The 23,560-nt window shown below is 45.5% G+C and overlaps 1 protein-coding gene across 1 annotated transcript in view; it reads left to right on the forward strand.

The window, feature by feature from the left end:
• The window catches only part of NEGR1 (neuronal growth regulator 1), a gene marked incomplete at its 5' end in the record, with an annotated part of 154,107 nt that overhangs the window by 69,480 nt on the left and 61,067 nt on the right, over positions 1-23,560 (forward strand). Inside the window, 2 exons of the mRNA XM_083867346.1 lie at positions 10,283-10,408; positions 17,863-17,994. Coding sequence (XP_083723472.1) covers positions 10,283-10,408; positions 17,863-17,994 — 258 coding nt within the window. The remainder of the gene's footprint in view (positions 1-10,282; positions 10,409-17,862; positions 17,995-23,560) is intronic.

The following is a 23,560-nucleotide window of genomic DNA, read 5'->3' on the forward strand; positions in this document are numbered from 1 at the left end:
AACAGCAATCTGTGAGTGGAACTTTTCCTCGGCCCAGCTTTGGGGTTGGAAAGCTGTGGGAAATTATTTCCTTCATAACTCTGCTCAGCGTGGATGCCCAGAGCCCTTCAGGAGCAAGAAATCACTCCTTGCTCAAAGCTCCCATTGATTTATGGAAAAGAGCTGCTCCTGCTCACCCACAGGATGGGGAAACAACCTCCAGCACCATCCTGACATCCATGAGACCTGGTGGAAATGGTGATTTATTTGTGTGCTGTGAGGTTTTCACTTCCTCACAGACGTGGAAATGATTATTTATTTGGGTGGTGTGTGGTTTTCACTTCCTCATGGGCGTGTTTTGATTGTCTTTGTTATTTGGGGGAATTTTTGGGAACAATGTGACTGTGACATCACTGCCCTGATCTCTAAGGAGGGCGGTGACATCCAAGGAGGGGTTCTGTGATTGAACTGCAGGTTCATAAAATCCCAGATTGGGCTAAACTGGGAAGGGCCTTAAATCCTTAAATCCCTGTGGCTGCCCCTGGATCCCTGGCAGTGCCCAAGGCCAGGTGGCACATTGGGGTTGGAGCACCTGGGGACAGTGGGAGGTGTCCCTGCCATGGCAGGGGAGGCACAGTGTCATTGTAGGACACAAAAGAAAGACTCCAAATATCTCAGAAGGCAAAGAGCACAGAGAAAAGGCTTCGTTCCCAACGCTCCTGTGCCAGTGTTAGCCGAGGAGAGAACACACAATCGTGAAATTGTATGTGGTGCTTTATTTCAGAGCTCTGGGAGCCGAGCATCCAGTCGGATGACCCAAAATTTTTGGCTCGTCCAACATGCTGAATGAATACAATTTTATACCTTTCCTGTCACATAAGGATTCGTGTTCATCATCAAACCCCATTGTCCCACTGATTCCATCCCCAGGAACAATGGTCTGTGTGATTCTTGCTCAAGATTCTGGTTGGGGAAAATAATCATATTTAATTACCAAACTGATGTTACAATTGACAATTCTGGCATGGGTCCTGCTAATGATTATATCGGTACAGATCCTCCTCTTTTAGGGCCTGTGCGTTCTACCAGGGCTCCCCCTTTCTCTCCCCCCACCACCTGTGCAAAGTTCTGCTTTATACTGAATTTAGTTAAAAACAATAGCACGGAATAACATCCTGGTTACAAGTGGAGCCGATCCCTGTTTTCGGGCCCTTGCTATTTCAGAAATCATTTTAACCTCATGCTATCACCAGCACTGCTAAAATCCCGCAAAACTCGCGGTAAAATCCCGCTAAAATCCAATTATCAATGGGACATCCTGCTAAAATCCCATTATCAATGGGACATCCTGCTAAAATCCAATTATCAATGGGACATCCTGCTAAAATCTAATTATCAATGGGATATCCTGCTAAAATCCAATTATCAATGGGCCCTCGATGGAAAGGCACAGAACATCCCATGAGCATCCCAAGGCTGGGCTGGGCCCTTTTGGGAAGAGTCTGAAATCCCACCTGATTTTCCTGCAGAGGAATCTCAGGGAAAGCAAAATTCTCATGTCCTGTCCCTGCTCAGGCACCCCAAACTGCTGCACAGGCACCAGCCCAGCGTTAATTCGGTGTTCACTGTCTGGAGAACATGAATATTAACGAGGCCATTAATCCCCATTAATACCAGCGGCTCTTGGGGCTGTTGGGGTGTCAGGAAGATTAAATCTCACCACTCCCAGCACATTTCCCTGGGACGGGGCAGCTCCAGAGGAGGAATTAATCATGTGGAAAGTAATTCCAAGTTTCGGTGGTAGATAATCGTTACTAATTTCTGGGCTTTGTAGTGGGAACGAAAATAAACACTGAATAAATTTGTGTGGACTGACTTAATCCAGGGATCAAACCTTTCCTCCCCTGGATTGAGTTGAGGCAGTGGAAACTTGCTGAGCTAGGTTATATATTTATATATTCATATATTTATATTTTTATATATTTATATATTTATATTTTTATATTTTTATATTTTATTTTTTATATTTTTATATGTTTATATGTTTATATGTTTATATTTCTATATTTTTATCTTTTTGTATTTTTATATTTTATATTTTTATATTTTTATAATTTTATAATTTTAATATTTTTATATTTATATATTTTTATAATATTAATATTTTATATTTTTATAGTTCAATATTTTTTATCTTCAAATTTTTATATTTTTGTATTTTTATTTTTTATTTTTTTGATTTTTTATATTTTTATATTTGTATATGTTTATATTTTATATCTCTATATGTTTATATGTTTGTATTTTTATATTTCTATATGTTTATTATTTTATATTTTATATTTTTATATTTATACATTTTATTTTCTAATATTAAATTTTATTTTAAAATGTATACATTTTTATATACTTTACATTTATGTAGCTATATAGTTATATAGCTATATATAAAATATACTTATATAAAAATATAAATATAAAATTATTTTTACCTTATAATATAATATAATTATACTATAATATATAGTATTATATGTATTATATGTATATATGTATTATATTATAGTATTATATGTAATATATGTCATATATATTATAGTATTATATGTAATATATGTATAATATGTTACACCTTAAATCCCACCCAGTGCCACCCCAGCCATGGCAGGGACACCTCCCACTGTCCCCAATGTCCAACCTGGCCTTGGGCATTCCAGGGATCCAGGGGCAGCCACAGCTGCTCTGGGAATTCCATCCCAGACAGGAATTCCTTCCCAATCTCCACCCAAATCTGCCTTTTTCCAATCCGAAGCCATTCCCTGTGTCCTGTCCCTCCATCCCTTGTCCCCAGTCCCTCTCCAGCTCTCCTGGATCCCCTTTAGGAGCTCTGAGCTCTCCTGGAGCTTCTCCTCCCCAGGTGAGCCCCCCCAGCTCTCCATAGGGCTCCAGCAGCTCTGAGATGGAATTCCCAGAGGAGCTGCAGTCAATGGGTCCCTTCCAGATCTTCCAGAATATTCCCTGGGTCTGTGCTCGCTGCGATGGGTGGGAGAGAACTGGGGCTGAGAGAAAACAACCAGGAATTGCTTTTCACATCAGAGCAAAGCGCTGAAAAAACGGGAAGTAAAGCAGAGCCATATGGTTGGGACACAGAGAAGGGGGAGTGATGCAGCCAGAGAACTGTCAAGGGAAATTATTTTAATAACTATCTTGGGAATTCGATGTAAATCTGTCATTCAGGCTCGCTGCAGAGAGACTGAACCTGTAGAATTCTCCAAAAGGGAAAAAAAAAATGCAGAGTTACAAGGAATCGTCTCACATCATTACAGCTCTTTTATTTAGTGCCTGTGACAGCACGAGCAGCAACAGGTATATCAGTGTTTACCTGTCACAACCCTCTAATATTCTCATTTTGCCTGTAAGGAGCAGTGATGAGCTTTTACCTCTAATTTTCTAGTCTAGAATTCTTCTCTTGGCGCTTCCCTGGTGGCAGAAATCCTGCAGTGAAAACCCCCTTTGCCCACATTTAGGTTGGAATTTGTGTCTAAAAGATGATTTGAGTGTCCAAACTGCCCCCCCGAGGGGCAGCACAGGGGAGATCCCACCCCTGGGGCAGGGCCAGGGGAGGTTTGGGTTGGATTTTAGGGGAAGGGTCTTCCCCAAGGGCTGCCAGAGCTCCAGGGTGGGATCACTGAGGGGTCTGTGCAGGGCCAGGGGTGGGATGGTGATCCCTGGGGACCCCTCCAGCTCAGGAAATTCCATAATTCCACGATTTTCTGGCTCTAAACTTCACCACCCTGCAGCCTGCACAGCCTGGGTAAGGCAGCCCTTCCTTTGTCTGGGAGGGTGAAGAAAAGGGAAATCCCAGTTTATTGTGAATTATTGCATTTTATTGCTTTTTCTGGCCGAGCAAACGCTGGGGCTGTGGCTGCTGGCTGGGAATGGAGCCTTGTAGGATTCAGGCTGTGGTGTGGAGAGGGGAACAGAGGGGTTTTAGGGGAAAATGGGGGTGTCCTTGTGTGATAACGGGAGCAGGGGGATCCCTGTGCTGGGGTATTTATGGGGGTTTTGGTGTTTATGGGGTATTTATGGAGTGTTTATGGAGTATTTACAGGATATTTATGGGATATTTATGGGGTACTCATGGGGTATTTATGGAGTATTTATGGGGTAATTATTGGGTATTTATGGAGTATTTATGGGGTTCTTATGGTGTATTTATGGGGTTTTATGAGGTATTTATGGGGTATTTATGGGATACTTATAGGGTATTTATAAGGCATTTATTGGGTATTTATGGGGTATTTCCTCAGCCTCTTTCGCTCTGAGACTCCTTACTCACAGAGATCTCCAGGAGCTTCCTGGGACCAGGAGGTTTTGGAGATGTTCAGACTGGTCCATTTAGATTTATCTAAATGTGTTTTACCTGATGAATATTTGTCCTGTCCCCCCCATCTGTCCCTTTCTCACCCTGGGCAAACTCTTCTCTTCTTGTCTTGCCTTAGTGATCCCTCTGCTGGTCACACAATCCAGGGGTTCTAACCAGATAAACTCTTGCATTATTTAAACCTTCGACTCTTTTCATATTTATCCTATTTTATGATATATTTATATTGATATTTTACGATAATTCATCTTTAGCCCCGCCCAGCCTGGCCTTGGGCACCTCCAGGGTGCAGCCTGTGCTGGTGCTCAGGAAATGATGGAATAACTCCCCTCTGTCCTGGAGCTGAAGGAAAACCATCCCTGCTCTCCCAGATCCCTGTCCCAGCCCTGATGAGCTCCAGCACTGGGGCTGCCCCCTGGCTCTGCTCAGCAGCAATCAGTGCCCAGCCGGGAGGGCTTTGCCTCCAGACACCAGGAGGTGGCTTTTTTTTTTATTTCTATTATTATTATTATTATTGTCCTTTATGACTTTTTGGCTCCGTTTCCATGATTAGTTGGCAGAGCTTTGATTGCAGAGCGTGTTGCTGGCTGGAAGGAGCTTGTGGAGTGTCTGAAAGGTTTTGCTGGGAGAGGGAGAAGCTGAGCTGCACCTCCTGCTCCTGGAGTTCTGCTCTCAGGAATGTCCCACCGGGACAGCTGAATGTCCCTGTTGTCACCCTTATTTTTTTTCTATTTTTTTTTTTATTTTTTTCTTTTTTTTTCCATTTTTTTTCTGATGTTTACATTGTCCTACTGGAGTTTCTCACACATTATAACATAAACAAAAAGTTATGTTTTCAAAACCGTGCATTCCTTCCTGGGGGAAGGACAAATTGATGGATTTCAGGTTTGACCAGTGGTGTCAACCTCATCCTCCAATCTCTGGTCAATGTCCAGGGTCTGTATAAACCCACAGAAAAAATAAATCTCCTCTCTTTTGTGCTCTCACAATCTGTGAGTGCAGTTCTCTCGTGCCCATCCAGTGACACCCTGCCAGGAGGAAAGGGACACAAATCTCATCCCAAGGGCACAAAATTCCCAAACAGGATCATTCCTTTTCCACTCACACCCTGTGGTAACATCCTCAAATTGCTCTCAAATAAACCAGGTGAATACATTTGTGAGCATCAATGACACCCCATTAATTTACACAGATCATGGTTACACTGCCTCAGACATCAAAGGGGTAAAAAAATTCATCCCAAACTTATCCAAGTGCCACTTGTGTGAGACCTTTTGTCACTCTTGGTGCTGACAAGGATTGGAGATAAATGCAGGCTCCAGATCAAACCCATTTTTCTCTCCCCAGCCCACCCATCATTTATTTCCTCAGCCCCACTTTGCCAAAGCTGCCAGTGTTTGAGACAAATTGTGTTTAATTAGGAGGAGGTGGAGACCTTTAGGCAACGCTCTTCAATCAAAGTGCCTGGAGGAACTAATCATGGAAATTTTGCAAAGGGAAAAGGGTTGGGAGCTTTTCCCTGCTGGTGCCTGATTGTCAGAGGGGAGGGTTGGTGCCAGCACAGGCTGGGGGCTCCTGCTGGAAAAAAACCTCTCCTGATTTAAAATCTAAAATCCTCTGCTCGAGGCACCCTGGAAAGGGTGTTTGTGGTGGGGGCATTTCTCAGCTCTGTAAATAACCAGCTCATCTGGGTGTGAAATGAAAAACAAAATAAAAAGTGTAAAAAACAGGGATTTTCAGTAAGTATTGATAGATAATTTTACTGGCCTAAAAAAGCACAATTGTTTTTTTTTTTTTTTGTGGTCGATATTTGGGATGTGAGATGTCCAACTACACAAAGGAGTTTTGTTAGGAATAATTTTTGGGGATGTTTAGGGTTGGTTTTAGCTGAAAATGAGGGATTTGGGGTGTGGCAGTCAGTGTTTAGGGGATCAGGGTTGTTCCCAGGGATGAGGATGAAAACAGGGCCTGGGTTTGCCAGGGAGGATTTATTTCCCCAGGGATGGAGGGACAGGACACAGGGCAGGGATCCCAGTGCCCCAGGGCAGGGATGGATGGGAGAGTCCCCGGGGTGACAACTGGGGAATTGCAGAGTCAGGGGATTGTGGGATTGGGGAACTGAGGAATTGCGGAGTTGTGGAACTGTGGAATTTCAGAATTGTGGGATTTTGGAATTCTGGGATTTTTGGATTTTGGGATTTTGGAATTGTGGAATTTCAGAAATGTGGAATTGTGGAATTTCAGAAATGTGGAATTGTGGAATTTTGGAATTCTGGGATTTTGGGATTTTGGAATTCTGGGATTTTGGGATTTTTGAATTGTGGAATTTCAGAAATGTGGAATTGTGGAATTTTGGAATTGTGGAATTTTGGAATTCTGAAATTTTGGAATTGTGGAATTCTGGAATTGTGGGATTGCAGGATTCTGGAATTTCAGAATTGTGACATTGCAGAATCGTGGAATTGTGGAATCATGGAAGTGTGGTGTATTGTGGAATTTCAGAATCACAGAATTGTGGAATTGCAGAATTGTGGAATTGCAGAATTGTGGAATCGTGGAATTTCATAATTGTGGGATCATGGAATTTTGGAATTTCATAATTGTGGAATCATGGAATTTTGGAATTTCATACTTGTGGAATCATGGAATTGTGGAATCATGGGGGGTGTCAGCCCAGGCAGGACCTCCTACAAAAACTCTGCAAAAGGGGAACAGTTCACTTTAAAACACTAACATTAAATTAACGCTTTAATTTAAACATTAAAAAAATAAAAAAGCCAGCTGACTGCAAAGCACTCTCCACGCTGGACCCCCCGCACCAAATTTACTTGGGAGTTTAATTCCTCTTTCATCCTTGTTTATTATCTCATTTCTTCGGCCTTCCCTTAATCCATTTGCTGAATAAATGCTTATTTGCTGCTTTATTTAATTTTTTTTTCCCTTGACCTTCACAGCTCCACGTGATGTGGGTGGGAGGCAGGAGCAGCTCCGTGGTGGGTTTAATGTGCACTCCAAGCTCAGCAGAGCAGGTTTTGAAATGCCAAATCTGCTCCTAGATCAGAGCCTTCAGAAGGTGTGGGAAGAAATAACGGATGCGGAGCAAACACGTTTTTTTTTTTTTAATTCTTAATAAATATTAACATTCCATTGTGATGCTGCATGTATATCCGAGCGGTAATTACTGAATTCCACGGATTTCAGTGATGTGAATGTAATGATCCCTATCAGCCAGCAAATAGCAGAAAAAAAATTATCAGCGTATTGAAACAGCAGAAATCCTGATTTATCTCAAACTGAGAGGCTCCAGAAATGCCAATTTCTGCCCTGGGAAGGAGGATCTTCCCAGGAAATCACTGGCAATAATAACACCCACCCAGATGAGATTTGTATCGCTCCTGGCATTTGACAGGATTGCATTGTGCAGCTCTCTGCTTGTTTGGGGGGTTATTTTAATTAATGGACCTCTCAGATTCATTTCTCTCCTAATTCCATTTTGGAAATGCATCAGCGCCGTGCCCTGCTCAGTGTCACTGTAACGAGACTCGCAGACATCCTCAACGAGGTTTGATTTAATTTCCTCACTGCAAAGCCCAGATTAAAGAAGAGCCCAGTCAATTAGGAATGGAACAAAGCTCGTGCTTAACAGGAAATCACTTAATCTGCAACTCTGCAGGTCTGGAAAATTCTCCACCTTCTACCATGTCACAGCTCCAAATCTGCCCTGAGAAAGAGGGGAAAGTTCCTGATGGGAAGACCCAAAATGCAGGAAAATCCTGCACGTTTCGTGTGGATCAGATCAGCAAAATCTGGAGAGGGTTTGTGCCAGTGGGACAAACCTGGGCTGGGCTGGGAGAGCTGGGGGGGCTCACCTGGAGAGGAGAAGCTCCAGGGAGAGCTCAGAGCCCTAAAGGGGCTCCAGGAGAGCTGGAGAGGGACTGGGGACAAGGGATGGAGGGACAGGACACAGGGAATGGCTTTAAGCTGAAAATGGGTGGATTTAGATGGGAGATTGGGCAGGAATTGTTCCCTCGGAGGGTGAGGAGGGGCTGGGATGGAATTCCCAGATTTGCTGTGGCTGCCCCTGGATCCCTGGGATGTCCAAGGCCAGGCTGGACATTGGGGTTGGGGCAGCCTGGGACAGTGGGAGGTGTCCCTGCCATGGCACTGGGGGGGATTTAAGGTCCTTCCAATCCAACCCAGTCTGGGATTTTGGGATTTTAAATAATCAGATTCTGAAGCGCAGCAGTGAAAGTGTTGCCTGGAGAGATTTGTGGAAGGGAAGGGAAGGGAAGGGAGTGCACAATTCCAGTTCCCAGCAGTGCCAGGCAGCTGTGGGATGCAGTGACACCAGCTGGGATTGGCCTCTCCCACCCCAAGGCTCCCAACAGCTGCAGGAGGAGAATTGACAGAGTTAATTTATCCTTTGGGTGAAAACGTTCAGCGCTGGCGTTCACAGGAGGGAGCACAAAATGTGTTTTGGAGGAGCAAATTCCTGTGCCAAGAGCTGGATCAGCCACTCAGGAAATGTGCGGAATGGGAGGAACTCCTCAGAACCCCGGGGCTGCCAGGGGCAGGAGGCTCAGGGATGTTTTGCTGACTCCAGCTCCCCGTGAGAGCTGCAGGAGCACTGGCACGGGTGGCCTGGACAGGGTGTTAATGCCAGAGAAAAGGGACAGTGGAGCTCTGAGAGCAGCATCTCCTCTCCCCCTGCTGTGCTCGCTGCCTCCTCGAGAAATTGGGAAAAAAAACATCAAATCAGCATCATGAGGTGGGGATGCAGCCCAAAATCCTAAAGGTGTTTGGGATTCTGGGGAAGAGGGACTGGGGTCAGCCTTCCCTACACCTCTCCCTAAAGGAGAGAATCCCTCTGCTAATTAGAAATGCTCCCCACAGAGTTTCCATGGCTTTGCTCACAAATGCAAAGGCATGAGCACTGGGAATGAGAATTCCCAGCTTGTTTAAGTCTGATCCCAGATCAGGGAAAGGGCTGGGGAACCTCAGCAAGGGGAGATCCCAAAACACCAGCCCCAGCTGTGCCCAGGAGGAGCTCCAGCCCCTCAGGGGATCTACAGGCACAGGTACAGCTTTAGGAACAGGTTCAGGTGGGGGGATTTGGGCTGGGACACAGCAAAACCAGGGAGATATTTGGGAGAGAAAAGCCCCAGCTGGACAGCATTGGGGGCAGGAGAATGGACGAGCCCCAAAGCAAGAGGAAAGAACAAAATAAATGTGTTTTAGTCCTCTCTGTGAGCAGCTCCAGGTGCACACGGAGTGCCTGGAACAGCCTCATCAATTCTTAAAAGTACCAGAAAAACCGAATTTTGTCTTCTTTGCAAACTGCCAGGAGCAAGCTCAGCCTTTCCCTGGGCAGGAACATCCATCTTCCCAGGAACTCTCCTGCTCTGCACAACCAGAGGAAACTGCTGCTTTTTGTCTGTGGTGTTTAAACTCCAGGGCTGAGCTCCCCTAAGGGAGGCTGTGCACTTTTCCCCCATCCCTGCCTGTGTTTATGGTGGTGATCCAGCCTCGCTCTGACCTTTTCCAGCCTTCTGATGTTTGTATTTTTGTAGTGGATTTCCTCACGGACTTTTAACAAAAATGATGTTTTGAAAACTGTTCTTGGTGTTTACATTCCTCTGTGGAGGAGGGACAATTGATGGAGTTCTAGTTTGACCAGTGGGGTTGGAGAGGTGGAAACCTCATTGTCCTGATCATTGTCTAAAATTTATATATATTGAGGTTGAAAATAAACCTCCCTCTCTTTTTGCTCTGACAACTGAGTGTGTGAGTATCTTTAATTTTATTTTATTTTATTTTATTCCATTCCATTCCATTCCATTCCATTCCATTCCATTCCATTCCATGTCCGTCCAGTGACAGCCCAGCTCCCCTGACACCTCTGTCCCTGTCTCTTTGCAGTCCCCCCCAAGATATTCCGGATCTCCAGCGACATCATCGTGAACGAGGGCAGCAACGTCACCCTGGTGTGCCTGGCCACGGGGAAACCAGAGCCCTCCATCTCCTGGAGACACATCTCCCCCTCTGGTGAGTGCCTGGGCTGGGGGGGAGCAGGGAAACCTGGGGGGGTGTCATGTCATAATAATAAGTAGATGGGACTCAGTTGTTTCAGGTAGGAAAAGCCCATTCTTTATTTATTAAGGTCGTATTTATAGTTTTCAAAGTCTTGGTGTGGAAACGCAGGTGTCTGCTAAGGACAGCAGGATCCTCCCTTGGGATGGAGAATGTAAATCTCTTCCCTCTGAATTATTATAATTCTGAAATTAAGAGGCTTTCAGGCAAAGATATGGGAATAGAAATATTACTATTTCTAATATCGGGGAATAGGAATAACAGTTCCTTACTAAGAAAATTAAAATACAAATGTAGTAGGACAAAAAAGCAAACAAAAAAAGAAAAACCTGACAGAGTCAGAACACTCCTGACCCCCTGTTGGTCCCAATAAACCCTCCTGCAGTGCCAGATGTGGCTCTGCTGGAGCAGAGATGATCCTGTAGAAGCTCCAGTGGTGCTGAGCTGGGTCTGGGCTCCCTCTGGGAGAAAATCCAGTGGGATTTTCAGGGTGTCAGGGTTGGGAGTTGGACTTATGACCCTGGTGGGTCCCTCCCCCAGGATATTCCAGGGTTCCACACCCCTGAGCCATAAATCCATGACCCAGCTCATTAGGATGGTTTTGCTGTGCACAAATTAAATGACGTGTATGAGAAATTGTGACCAAAATGACAACCACAAGCACCTCTGGTGTTTGGTATCTCCATGTGTGACAGCAGGCAGCAGCAGCAGCAGGTCAAACATGGAAAAGCTCCTTTATTTCTCTGACTCCATCACTTATCTACACTTTTTACAGAGGGCCAGGATCGGCCCAAGGAGGTCACAACCTCCTGACCCCATTGGTCACTGTGACCATCAGTCACATTCTCCTCTCAGAGAACAACTATGCAAAACACACAGATAAATTCTGAAAAATACATAGAGTTTACATGAAACAGTGTGAGAATCAGGCTGCAAAGATTCAAACACTTGAAAGCAAGAAAATGCAGGGCAACAGTGGGGAGGTTCCTGCTCTGGGAATGAGGATCTGGTGCTCCCTGCCCTGTCCCAGCTCTGTCCCTGTCCCAGGCAGGACTGGAACCTGCTCTGCACTGGGACTCTGCAGTCAGAACTGGCTTTGCAAGGAGGGATTTCTCTGCTCCCCCGAGCTGTACAAAATCCGTGTAATTACAGGCAGGAAAAGGGTTCCATGGGCTGCCACAGCCTCTCATCATCCCGAGGAACAGTTGGCTTTACAAAGCCAGATCTGGGAAAAAGCCCCTCACTTCTGACCTTTAAAACAATGACAATGAATTCGGCTTGAAGTGTCCATCAAGGGGGCTGGAGGAAAAATTCAGTTGTAGCAGAAAATGGATTTTAACTAAATGTCAAATAAAATTTTTATTGGAAAACCCTGGCGGTGCTTTGGATTAATGGCTTAAAGCCTTTGAGTGGCTGCAGGAAGGAGCTGGGGTGAAGTTCCTGGGGAAGGAGAAAAGGAGGATAATTTCACCTCCCCATCTGGGGTTCAGGAAAATGAAAAGGTGGCACTTGGGGACATGGTCAGTGGTGGCCTTGGTGGTGCTGGGGAAGAGTTGGGCTCCAGGGGCTCAAAGGGAATTTCCAACCCAAGTGAATCTGTGGAAATTAATGCAGGGGATCAGGAGGGCTCTCAGGGACCCCCTGGATGTGTTCCTTGCTCCAAGCCCCATCCAACCCAGCCCTGGACACTTCATCCCCAGTGACCCTGGGATTCTGTGCCCTGGGGAGTCACAGACACAGCTGGCTCTGCAGAGGGAGAAAATAAACCCCAAATGACTCCTGGCTCAGAAATCCTGTCAGATGTGCTGGGAATGAGCCCGTTATCCCAGGGAATGTTCTGTGCCCCGAGTGCAGCGGGATGTTCCCATCCCATGGGCTGTACTCACACTTCTGAGGGCCAGCCTGGCAGAGAAGTGGCTACAATTGATTTGAGTGAGGCTGGTCCTCGGAGGTGTTTTGTAAATCAAAAGTTTTGATAAGTAAAAATTACAAAATAACAAAGGTTACAGAAAACAAATTAAAAGCAGCACACAGGCGTCTGAGAAAACCTCCTGTACCTTGCTAAGACACCTCCAAAAAGCCTTTCTATTTCTTTTGTGCTCCTTACTAAATACTGAATATTTTAGGAGGGATAACCCAGTTTGCAGCCAGTAAGATCACCAAGGGGGTTTGAGTTACACTCTCAGATCCCAATCCATGTCCCTGTGCTGGCCCTGAGACAGTCTATGTCAACAGGGAATGGAATTTTCTGGGGAAACTTCTATTATGTCTAAAGGTAAACTGAACTGTCACTGTCAGGGACACAAAAGCCACACACTCACTGTTGGGTTGAAGTGAGGAAAGAAGGGGCAGTTTATTATAATCTGGGGTTTAAATAGGATTTAGAATTTGGTCAAGGATTGGTAGATGAGAGGAACACCTCTCTGACCCCAATGGTTAATTCTGAAGTCCATCACAGAGAGGAATGAAAACAATCTGTTTTGTTTTGAGAAACTTCAGAAGTGTGTAAACAAGGTCATCAGCAGGCTGAAAATCAGGGCAACACTGAACCTCTTTCCCTATTGGGATGCACCTGCTGGGGGTTTGGGGGATGCTTTACTGCACCATTCATCCCATCCCATCCATCCGATCCCATCCCATCTATCCCATCCATCTCATCCCATCCATCCCATCCCATCCCTGCCCATCCATTCCCATCCCACCCCATCCCATCCATCCATCCCATCTCTGCCCATCCCATCCCATCCCATCCCATCCCATCCCATCTCTGCCCATCCCATCCCATCCCATCCATCCCATCCCATCCCATCCCATCCCCATCCCATCCCATCCCATCCCATCCATCCCATCCCATCTCTGCCCATCCCATCCCATCCCATCCCATCCCATCCCATCCCATCCCATCCATCCCATCCCATCCCTGCCCATCCCATCCCATCCCATCCATCCCATCCATCCCATCCCATCCCATCCCATCCCATCCCATCCCATCCCATCCCATCCCATCCCATCCCATCCATCCCATCCCATCCCACCCCATCCCATCCCATCCCATCCCATCCCATCCCATCCCATCCCATCCCACCTCTGCCCATCCCATCCCATCCCATCCCATCCCATCCCATCCCATCCCATCCCATCCATCCCATCCCATCCCATCCCATCCCATCCCATCCCATCCCATCCCATCCCATCCATCCCATCCCATCCCATCCCAAGAAATGCAGGGGAGTGAAACCCCCGGCTTGTGCCGTGGTCGATATTTTCCATCTGCAGCTCCTCACCTCCCTCCACGCCTGCACTTGCTAATTCCTGCCCGTCCTGGCTGTAATTCCCAGTGGCACTAATGAGGCTCCCAGGCAGGCGGCATCTCCCATCCAGCACTAAATTATATTAACGAAGCATATTTAGAATATTCTCAAATTGTTTGTCGAAGCTGCCGCTAAAAGATAAGGAACTGAAATCTCTGAATACAAATGACTCAATGTAGACTAATTCCGGGATATGATCGTGATTTACATCAACGCAGCCTCGACTCGCATGAGGTCGGATCCAATTTTTCTGAACAAGAGATAAATCGAACCTTTTTCCGCGGGAATAAAAATAAAACGCATTTCAAGGTGATTTTTTTTTTTTTTTTAAACTTAGTCCGTAAATTACTGGCCCGGAATCTTTATTGTGCATGTTTAACTTGCAGCCATTATGTAAATGCAGGCACGATATAAATATTCATTAGGCAGCCCCATTATGTAAATCCGGCAAATCTCCCCACTCAGCGTAACAGCGTCAGGGCTGGCGGGTTGTAATCTCCAAATCTGTATTGTTGAAATGTCACCCGAATAAATTGCAGGTATTACTTATTTTGTTCTGACATTTCCCAGCAAAGTGCAGCATCGATAGTTTAGGGATGAAGGCAGAATGTTAAAGGATGAAGTTCTGTAGGGTCCCCACTCCGGATTTAGCTCTGCTGTGTCCCACCGACCTCAGAAATCTCCTGATAAAATGGTCCTGCTGGCCAAAATCCGGGTGCTGGGCAGCAAAATCCTTTTCCACTTTGGTTTTGATAAAGGTTTCCCAAGGGGAGTTTCCCCAGCTGGGGATGGGATGGGATGGGATGGGATGGGATGGGATGGGATGGGATGGGATGAATGAGATGGGTTGAGATGGGATGGGGTTGGATGGGATGGGAAGGGATGGGATGGGGAGGCAGTGTCAGCACATGGGGCAGTGGATTTAAGGAATTTAAGGAATTTAAGGAATTTAAGGAATTTAAGGAATTTAAGGAATTTAAGGAATTTAAGGAATTTAAGTGGATTAGCGGAATTTAAGGTGAAGGAGGGTGAGTTTGCACCAGACACTGGGATGGATTTTTGCCCTCTGAGGCCCTGGCACAGGTTTCTAAAGCAGCTGTGGCTGCCCCTGGATCCCTGGAAGTGTCCACGGTTGGTCTGGGAGCAGCCTGGGACAGGGGGAGGTGTCCCTGCCCATGGAACAGTGGAATGAGATGGGATTTAAGATCCCTTCCAACCTTAAGATCCCTCCCAGCCCAAACCACTCCAGGATTCTGGGATCCCTGGTTACTTCCAGTTTCATATTTTCCAGTTCCTCCCTGCTCTCTTTCCTTTTTCTCCCAGTTTTATCTCCATCATTCCTTGTCAGCAGTTGCCCCAAAGCAGGAGGGTGACCTGGGTGTGGGGACAGGGCTGCACCAGGAGGGGCAGGACTCCAGAAACTCTGAATAAAAGGCAGATTTCCCATGTGGAAACTGAATAAAGGCAGATTTCCCATGTGGAATGGAAGGCACCAGCACACTCGCTGTTCATTCCACCCACCAGTGCAGAACACTCCTGTTCTTTGAGGGAGAAACAAAGAGGGATTTACAGAAGTCTCCCTAAATCCCCGGCAGCAAACCCAGCTGGGTCTGGGGCAGGGACTGGGCTCCTCCTGCCCCGCAGCCACCAGGACAGAAATGAGAAGGGCTTTGGAGCAGTGCAAGTGCTTCAGACCTGGATTTCCAGGCTGCAAATCCCGAACTGACAGGAATTATTATCAGATTTCCAGGGCTTTGCCTGTGTACAGAGGGTGAACTCTTAAAATCCTCCGTCTCCTGCTCACTGATGGTTTTAAAGGTGGAAGTTTCAGCAGGAAGTTTCTGGCTTGTTTCTTTTTTCTTGCAAACTCCCAGACTAGGAGCAGGAATTTATGGGGAGGGTGTTTTCCCCCAGCTCCCTCCAGAGGAGTGGAATTGGGCACTGTGAGGTCTCTGATCAGAAATAGAATTTATTTTATATGTAATAAATATATAAAATAAAATTAATATATATTAATATAACATATAGCATATATTAATACAATATGTAATTAATATAATAAATCTATAATGAATATATTATATGTATAAAAACAAACAACATATATTATATAAAATATAATATATACTTATTATATATTATTATATATAACATTATATATATTATATATATAATTATATATATAATTATAGATAATATATAATTATAGATATAATTATATAAAAATTTATGTATATATTTTTATAAATAAAATTTATTTTATATGTAATAAATATATAAATATATAAAATAAAAATGTATATATATATGTATATATATATATGTGTATATATATATATATGTATATTTTTTGGCCTTTTGAACAGGACTTATAGGTCCCAGCCTTGGGAGATTTGGGATTAGGATCCAATTAAGTGACATTCAGTGTCACTGCTCTGGGTGAGGGGACATCACCCTGCAGCTGGGCCTTTCTGAGGGACACTGCTCACAAAATGCCATTTCTACCATTTCAGGAGTCTGAGCATCCCTTCAGGAACAATTAAAGGTATTCCTAGAAATCCTCAGGCCTTCTTAAAATCCCTTTTTTTTAAAAAGAAAATCTTCCTGTTAAAGCACACTTGTCAGGAGAAGAATACTCCAGCTAAGGTGGTCAAATAATTGGGGCTTTGTGAAGGAGCCGAGGAACAAGAGTGAGATCAAAATCTTTGTCAGGTACAAACTAAAACTGCCCAAAAGGGTTGCACAGAAACGAGCAGGACTTTTCTTTTTTTTTTTTTCTTTTTTTCCTTTATGACAATTTAATGATAAATGGGAAGCATTTCTCACTTTTCAATAAAAGCAGATGAGCTCATTAATAACTCATAGAATACAATGAAAATGAAGGGTTTAATACAGGCCGACTTTATACCTGCAGACATCAGCTCATTTTTATTTGAGGAACATTTCGGTTTTGAGTGAGTGGCGTGTGGCCCTCAGGAGAGGTTTCACAGCTTTAATGTTCACAACCCAACATTTCCCCCTCTTTCCAGGGCCAGCCAAGCCCAGCCTTGTGCAGACACACAAATAATTCACCCCTGATTTTTCAGCCTTCTGATGTTTTCATTCTTGGGCTGGAGCTTTCTCACCAATTGTAAGAAAAACAAAGAGTGAGGTTTAGTAATAATGCATTCCCTGCCAGGGGGAAGGAACTTTAAGTTGATCACTGGGGTCAGAGAGGTGTTACTCTCCTCCCCTAACCTCTGATCAAATTCCAAACCCTATTTAAACTCCAAGCAAAAATAAACTTTCTTTTTCACTTCTCACTTCTCAACTTGACAAGTTGTCTTGGTTTGAATAGACCGATATCTGCCAAGGAAGATTGGAGTCTCCCTTGGAATGCAAGCCCCTCCCCATCCCCCTTTTCAAATTATTATAAATTTGCAATTAAAAGTCTGTCAGGCAAAGATTTTGGGAAAAGCTGTAGCAGTTCTTTACTAGGGATTTAAAAAATTCAAATGTTGTAGTACAAAAGAATAAGCAAACAAACAAGCAAGGAATCCCAGAAAACCCTGACAGAGACAGAAATACAACCTGACACCCTGTTGTTGGTCAGGGGTTTGGGAACAGCGCAAGGTCAGCCCTCCTGGAGGGGCAGGTGTGTCCTGTGGGAAGCAGAGATGATGATGATTTTGTGGAGAAAAGGGTCCAGAGATGGGTCTGGTCTGCCTTTGGGAGTCCCCTGGGAACACCAGAGTGCCTGGGGACACCTGTGGCTCCTTTTTATCTGGGTGGGAATGGTTTGGCTCCTCCTCCCTGGGTGGAGCATCTCACAGTGGGATGATGAAATGTGTGATGTCATTGTGAGCTTTAATGGCCCATTAACAGGAGATATTCCCATGGGGGAGATAAGGAACACTGGGATGATGTAATGTGTGATGTCACTGGTCAGCCTTGATGGCCTATTAACAGGAAATAAGGAACACTAGGTGATGTCATGTGTGATGTCATTAATGAGCCTTGATGACCCATTAACAGGAGATAAGGGACACTGGGATGATGTAATGTGTGATGCCATTGTGAGTTTTAATGGCCCATTAATAGGAGATGGTTTTGTTCCAGCCAAGCCCTTCGAGAGTGGGCAGTACCTGGACATCTACGGGATCAGCAGGGACCAGGCTGGGGAGTACGAGTGCAGCGCAGAGAACGACGTCTCCGTCCCGGACGTGAAAAAAGTCAAAGTCACAGTGAACTGTAAGTGCTGTTCTTTGCTCTTCCCTCAGTGCTGTGGAGAAGGAGAGGCTGGAGCAGCCAGACTGGTGTTGTCACAGAGCCTGAGGGGGTGTGCTCTGAGCTGCCCACCAGGGAGAGCTCCAGGTGCAAACTCTTGTTTTTTGAGATGGTCTGAGCAGGTTCTGGTGGCTGCTGTGGGTGTTGGGCTGAGCCCTCCCTGCCCTGCCTTGTCTTGTGGCGGTGGTGCTGTAGGTGACATGAGATGAGAAGCTCTGTTTGGGTCACTGGCTGGGGACTTTCTCCATGGGGCTGTGAGCTGTTCCAGAGGGGGCAGAGGGTGTCCCTGCAGCCCCCACTGCAGGCACAGTTGACCCTGCTGGGGCTGGGTGACACCAGCACCTCGGCCCTGCTGGGATTTCCACACCAAGGAGGTGTTCTCAGCTTGGCTCTGGATCTGATCCAGCTCTCAGCATGATGTGGAATATTCCCTTTCCCTCCAACACGTGTGAAAACGTGGGTGAGACAATGGGAATAATTTCTCTTGTTCACTCCAACGATTTTCCTCGGTTAACTCCAATTACCCAGCGTGTCATTTGTTCCTGCTTTTGGAGTCGCTGTGGCAGCTTTATTGGGCACAAACAGGAGATGTGAGAGCTGTGTCTGCCCCAGAGAGATGTCCCTGGCCCCAGGTGATGTGGGCAGCAAAGCCCTGTCCCTGTGGGGTCACTGCTGTCACCTGGGGGCATTCACTGCTGCCCAGCTCTTCTTGTTCATGCACCACCAGGGCTCCTTGGGCACTTGGGGACAGTGCAGTGGCACTTCTGGAGTATCTGGATGTCTCTGGGTGCCAGGGCAGTGCCCAGCTGGGTCACTACTGACAAATAAAGTGTCAAACCAACATCCCAGAGCTGCTCTTGGTCCCAGTGCAGCCACAGCTGGGAGTGTCCTCAGCCACAGCACGGGTGTGCTGATGTCATGTCAGGGTCAGGAAAACTCTGTCTGCACTGGGAATACACAGAGTAATTTTATTTTATTTATTTTTGAAATAACTTCTCCCAGCTCCAGGAGGAGAGGGTGGGACTCTCATGGCAGCAGTGGAGCTGGGCCCTGGCTGCAGCTGTGCCAGGCTGTGCACACGGCTGGGTTGTCACAGTCAGCTCACACAGCCCCGGGGCTGGGGACGTGTCCCCAACAGCTGAGCACAGGGCAGAGGCTCTGGTAACATCCTTCTCCTGTTTGTAAGGGATTTACAGTGAGTTTATTTTCAATTTATTTAAATCTGGAGAGTTCTGAATGACAGAAACAGAGAGGAAGCCCTCAGCTCCTCTGGCTGGGCAGTTCCTTGGTCAAATGTTCTTCAGTCCTGGTTCTTCTTTAAAGGCATCTGTCCATTTCCATAACACACTGGTGAGAGCAAGGCTTTCTCCCCAGGAATTCCATCCTTTTATTTGGTGCCTGTGGACACGGCCCAGTGGTGGCCTTGGCAGTGCTGGAGGAAGGCTGGACTTGATGTCTTGGAGGGCTTTTCCAGCCTAAACTATTCTGTGAGTTCTTTTCCTCTGCTGCTGCTGCTCTCACCCGCTCCTGGTGCCTTTCCATGGTTCTGTTCCTGGTGACACTCCATGTTTGTATTCCTGGTGACACTCCATGACTCCACTCCTGGTGCCATTCCATGGTTCTATTCCTGGTGCTGTTCCATGGTTCTATTCCTGGTGACACTCCATGTTTATATTCCTGGTGACACTCCATGACCCCATTCCTGGTGCCATCCCATGTTTGTATTCCTGGTGCCATCTCATGGTTCTATTCCTGGTCCTGGTCCTGTTCCATGGTTCTGTTCCTGGTGTAATTCCATGGTTCTATTCCTGGTAACCCTCCATGACTCCACTCCTGGTGCCATCCCATATTTGTATTCCTGGTGATCCTCCATGTTTGTATTCCTGGTGCCATTCCCTGACTCAGCTCCTGGTGCATCCCATATTTATATTCCTGGTGCCATCCCATGGTTGTATTCCTGGTGTAATTCCATGGTTCTATTCCTGGTGACACTCCATGACTCCACTCCTGGTGCCATCCCATATTTGTATTCCTGGTGCCGATCCATGTTTGTATTCCTGGTGCCATTCCCTGACTCAACTCCTGGTGCATCCCATATTTATATTCCTGGTGCCATCCCATGTTTGCGTTCCTGGTGTAATTCCCTGTTTGTATTCCTGGTGCCATCCCATGGTTCTGTTCCTGGTGTAATTCCATGTTTGTATTCCTGGTGACACTCCATGTTTGTATTCCTGGTGCCATTCCTTAACTCCACTCCTGGTATCATCCCATATTTGCATTCCTGGTGCCATCCCATGGTTGTATTCCTGGTGCCATTCCCTGACTCCATTCCTGGTGTAATTCCATGTTTGTATTCCTGGTGCCATTCCCTGACTCCACTCCTGGTGCAGGGAGGTGTTTCCACATGGACATTCCCAGCACGGAGCAGCTGCTCAGTCACCCGGGCAGAGACAAGACAATGATCAGGTTTAAATCACTTTGTGAAATTCAGGTTTTTTTGGCTGGGCAGCTCCAGCCCCACAGCAGAGACAGGGAAATGATCAGGTTTAAATGACTTTGTGTGAAATTCAGATTTTTCCACCCCACACCAACCAGGAGCTCCCAGCACTGGTGTCAGGGCTCTAATGACTTACAGGGGGGTTCATTACTCTGCCCGATGCACCATCATCTACATTTTCTACCTAATTTATGCCTGTCCTCTCTAATTTCCCTTTGAAAAACGCTGGCCTGAGAACCTGCCTGAATTCCAAAAGGAACAGGGGGGAGGACAGAAAAGGAAAGAAACCATTGAAGCTGCTGCCGGGCGCTGAAGGGACCAAATCAAGTTAAAATAGATAAAACGTAATCCAATTTCATTTCACAAGCAAATCCTATTAGCATTTTCCATTACGTTTTGTAAAGCAAATACTGATTTATAGATGATAATATCGAACCCCGCGTTGGAATGGAGCAGGGTCTGGATTTAACGTGTCATCTGGAAGCTGCTCTGAAACTCTCCATGAGCTGCTGTCACTTCCCTCATTCTCCCCTGCACATATTCGGGAAATATCAAAGGCAGCTGCTAAATCCCAGAATTTCCAGTAGAGGATGAGGGATGGGATGTGTGCCTCAGGAAATTGGCGTTTATTTGCATTTATTTCAAAGCGTCAGCTGTCTGAATAAATGGGAAAATGTGGATTTAAAGTGGGGTGGCATTGCAGGAATTCCCTTTTCTTAGGATAATTCCTGTTAAGGGTGGCTTTGTCAGTAATTGTACCTTGGACAGCTCTGTTAGAGCTGGAGCTTTCAGACCTGAATCAAGATCTGGGGATTTGAGGAGAGAAAAGACATTTTTGAACTAGTTGCTGGGTGGTTTTGCCCAGTTTCCAGGCTGCTTTCTCCATTTCTCGGGGCGATTTCAGGGTTCCCATGTCTGGCTGTGGTGTCCCTGAGCTCTGCCCAGGCACCAGGCCCAGCACTGGTGTCCAGCAGCAGGATTTTGCAGGGTTCTGCAGGGTTCTGCAGGGTTCTGCAGGGTTTTGCAGGGTTCTGAAGGGTTGTGCAGGGTTGTGCAGGGTTGTGCAGGGTTCTTCAGGGTTCTGCAGGGTTTTGCAGGGTTTTGCAGACACCCTGTGCCCAGCTGAAGGCAGATTTGAGCCCAGATCAGCTGGGCTGTGCCCAGGAGTTGTGCTCAAACCCAGCTGGAGCTGCTGACCTGCCACAGTCCCTTCCTGAGGAACCTGCTGGCCCAGCTCCTCTCCTCCTCATCCAGGTGCTCTCACACCTCTGCCCACCTGAGCAGCATTCCCTGGGCACTGGGGATGAGCTGGAATTCCATGGGCACTGGGGATGAGCTGGAATTCCCTGGGCACTGGGGATGAGCTGGCATTCCCTGGCTCCTCCTGTCCCCCTGGATGGACATCCCAGTCCCCCTGGATTATCCCATCCCCTGGATGGTCATCCCAGCCCTTCCAGCAGTTTTTGGGGAGCCCTTTGGGGTTTGGGGAGTCTGTTCCCAAGGCAGATCCTGTGTCCCTTCCCTCTGGGCTCCTCTCATTCGGAATTTCTCGGGTTTTTTTCTGATGCAGGAATGTGTGAGCTCCTCGTCAGGAATTTTAAGTGGGGTGTTTGTTTTCGCTTGGCCAGGCCGGGCTGTGCAGAACAGCTCCCCTCATTAGCATCTCTCCCCTCATTAGCATTTCCTCCCCTCATTAGCATGTCCTCCCCTCATTTGCATTTCTTCGAAGGCTCCTCGCTGTTGCTATGGTGCTTTGCATAACATTACGGATAAATACTCGGATTTTACTTTGAAATCAGACATCCTGTACAAGCCACGCCGGCCTAATTATATCTGTAACCTTAAATCTCCCGGGGAAAAACACTCCAGGGCTCGGTGGAGCTGCCAGTCCCTGGACTTGTCACTGGGGCTCTGTTTTCCCAGGAAATGTTGTGTGTGAACTGTTCTCGACTTAGGACCAGCATTTCCTTGCTGAGGTTTTGGGGTTGGATGCAGGAAGGGAAATATTAAATATTATTTATATATATTAAATATATAATAATTATTAATATATGTTTAATAATATACTATAGTATATTATTATATAGTATAGTATACTATAATATACTATACTATAATATACTATATACTATACTATACTATAATATAATATAATGTAATATTTTAATATTACTGTACTATACTATACTGTAATATAATATAATATAATATAATATATTAATATAATATATATACTATATTATATTATACGATACTATACTTTAATATACTATAATATAATATACTATATACTATATACTATAGTATACTATACTATACTATACTATAATATAATATAATATAATATATGTTATATATATTATATTATATATATTATATAATATATAGTATATAGTATATATTATATTATAATATATAATATATAAATATTATTGTTAAATACGAAGACAAAGCCCACATATTTCCTGGAGATCTCCGTCCTCCTCTGCTTTGGCACCAAGTATAAAATGGCTCAGAGAGATTTAATTTTAATTTCCTCTAATAAAAGAGAGGGGAGGAGTGGGCAGCTCCTCACCCTCAGAGGTTCTGGGTCCCCTGCCTGGAGCTGCTGCCCTTTTCCCTCCTCTCACCTTCCATGTGCTGATCCCACCCCAAACTACTCAGCTCAGGGAAATTGAGCCTTTAACAGCAATGAGCATCCCTAAAGAGCTGCTGGTTTGGAGCAGAGCTGGGTTACACTCCAGGCTAGACCCAGAATGAATGCAGAGCTCTCCAGCTTGCAGTGGTGTTCCCTGGCCCACATTACTCCTCAGCAAAAAAAAAAAAAAAAAAAAAAAAAAAAAAAAAAAAAAAAAAAAAATTACTTAAAATATTTCCTAATAAGCGACAGGATGTAAGGCAATGTTCTGCCTGTAACTGCATTTTTCCTGCTGTTGTGGGGTCCCGGCTGAGGCTGCCCTGGAATTTTTAATTTTTTTTTTTTTGTGTGTTTCTTTGTGGTTTTTCTTTTTGTTTGGTTGGGTTTTTTTGGGT

The sequence above is a fragment of the Zosterops lateralis genome (genome assembly GCF_965231275.1).
Source record: "Zosterops lateralis genome assembly, chromosome: 9".
Lineage (NCBI taxonomy): Eukaryota > Metazoa > Chordata > Aves > Passeriformes > Zosteropidae > Zosterops > Zosterops lateralis.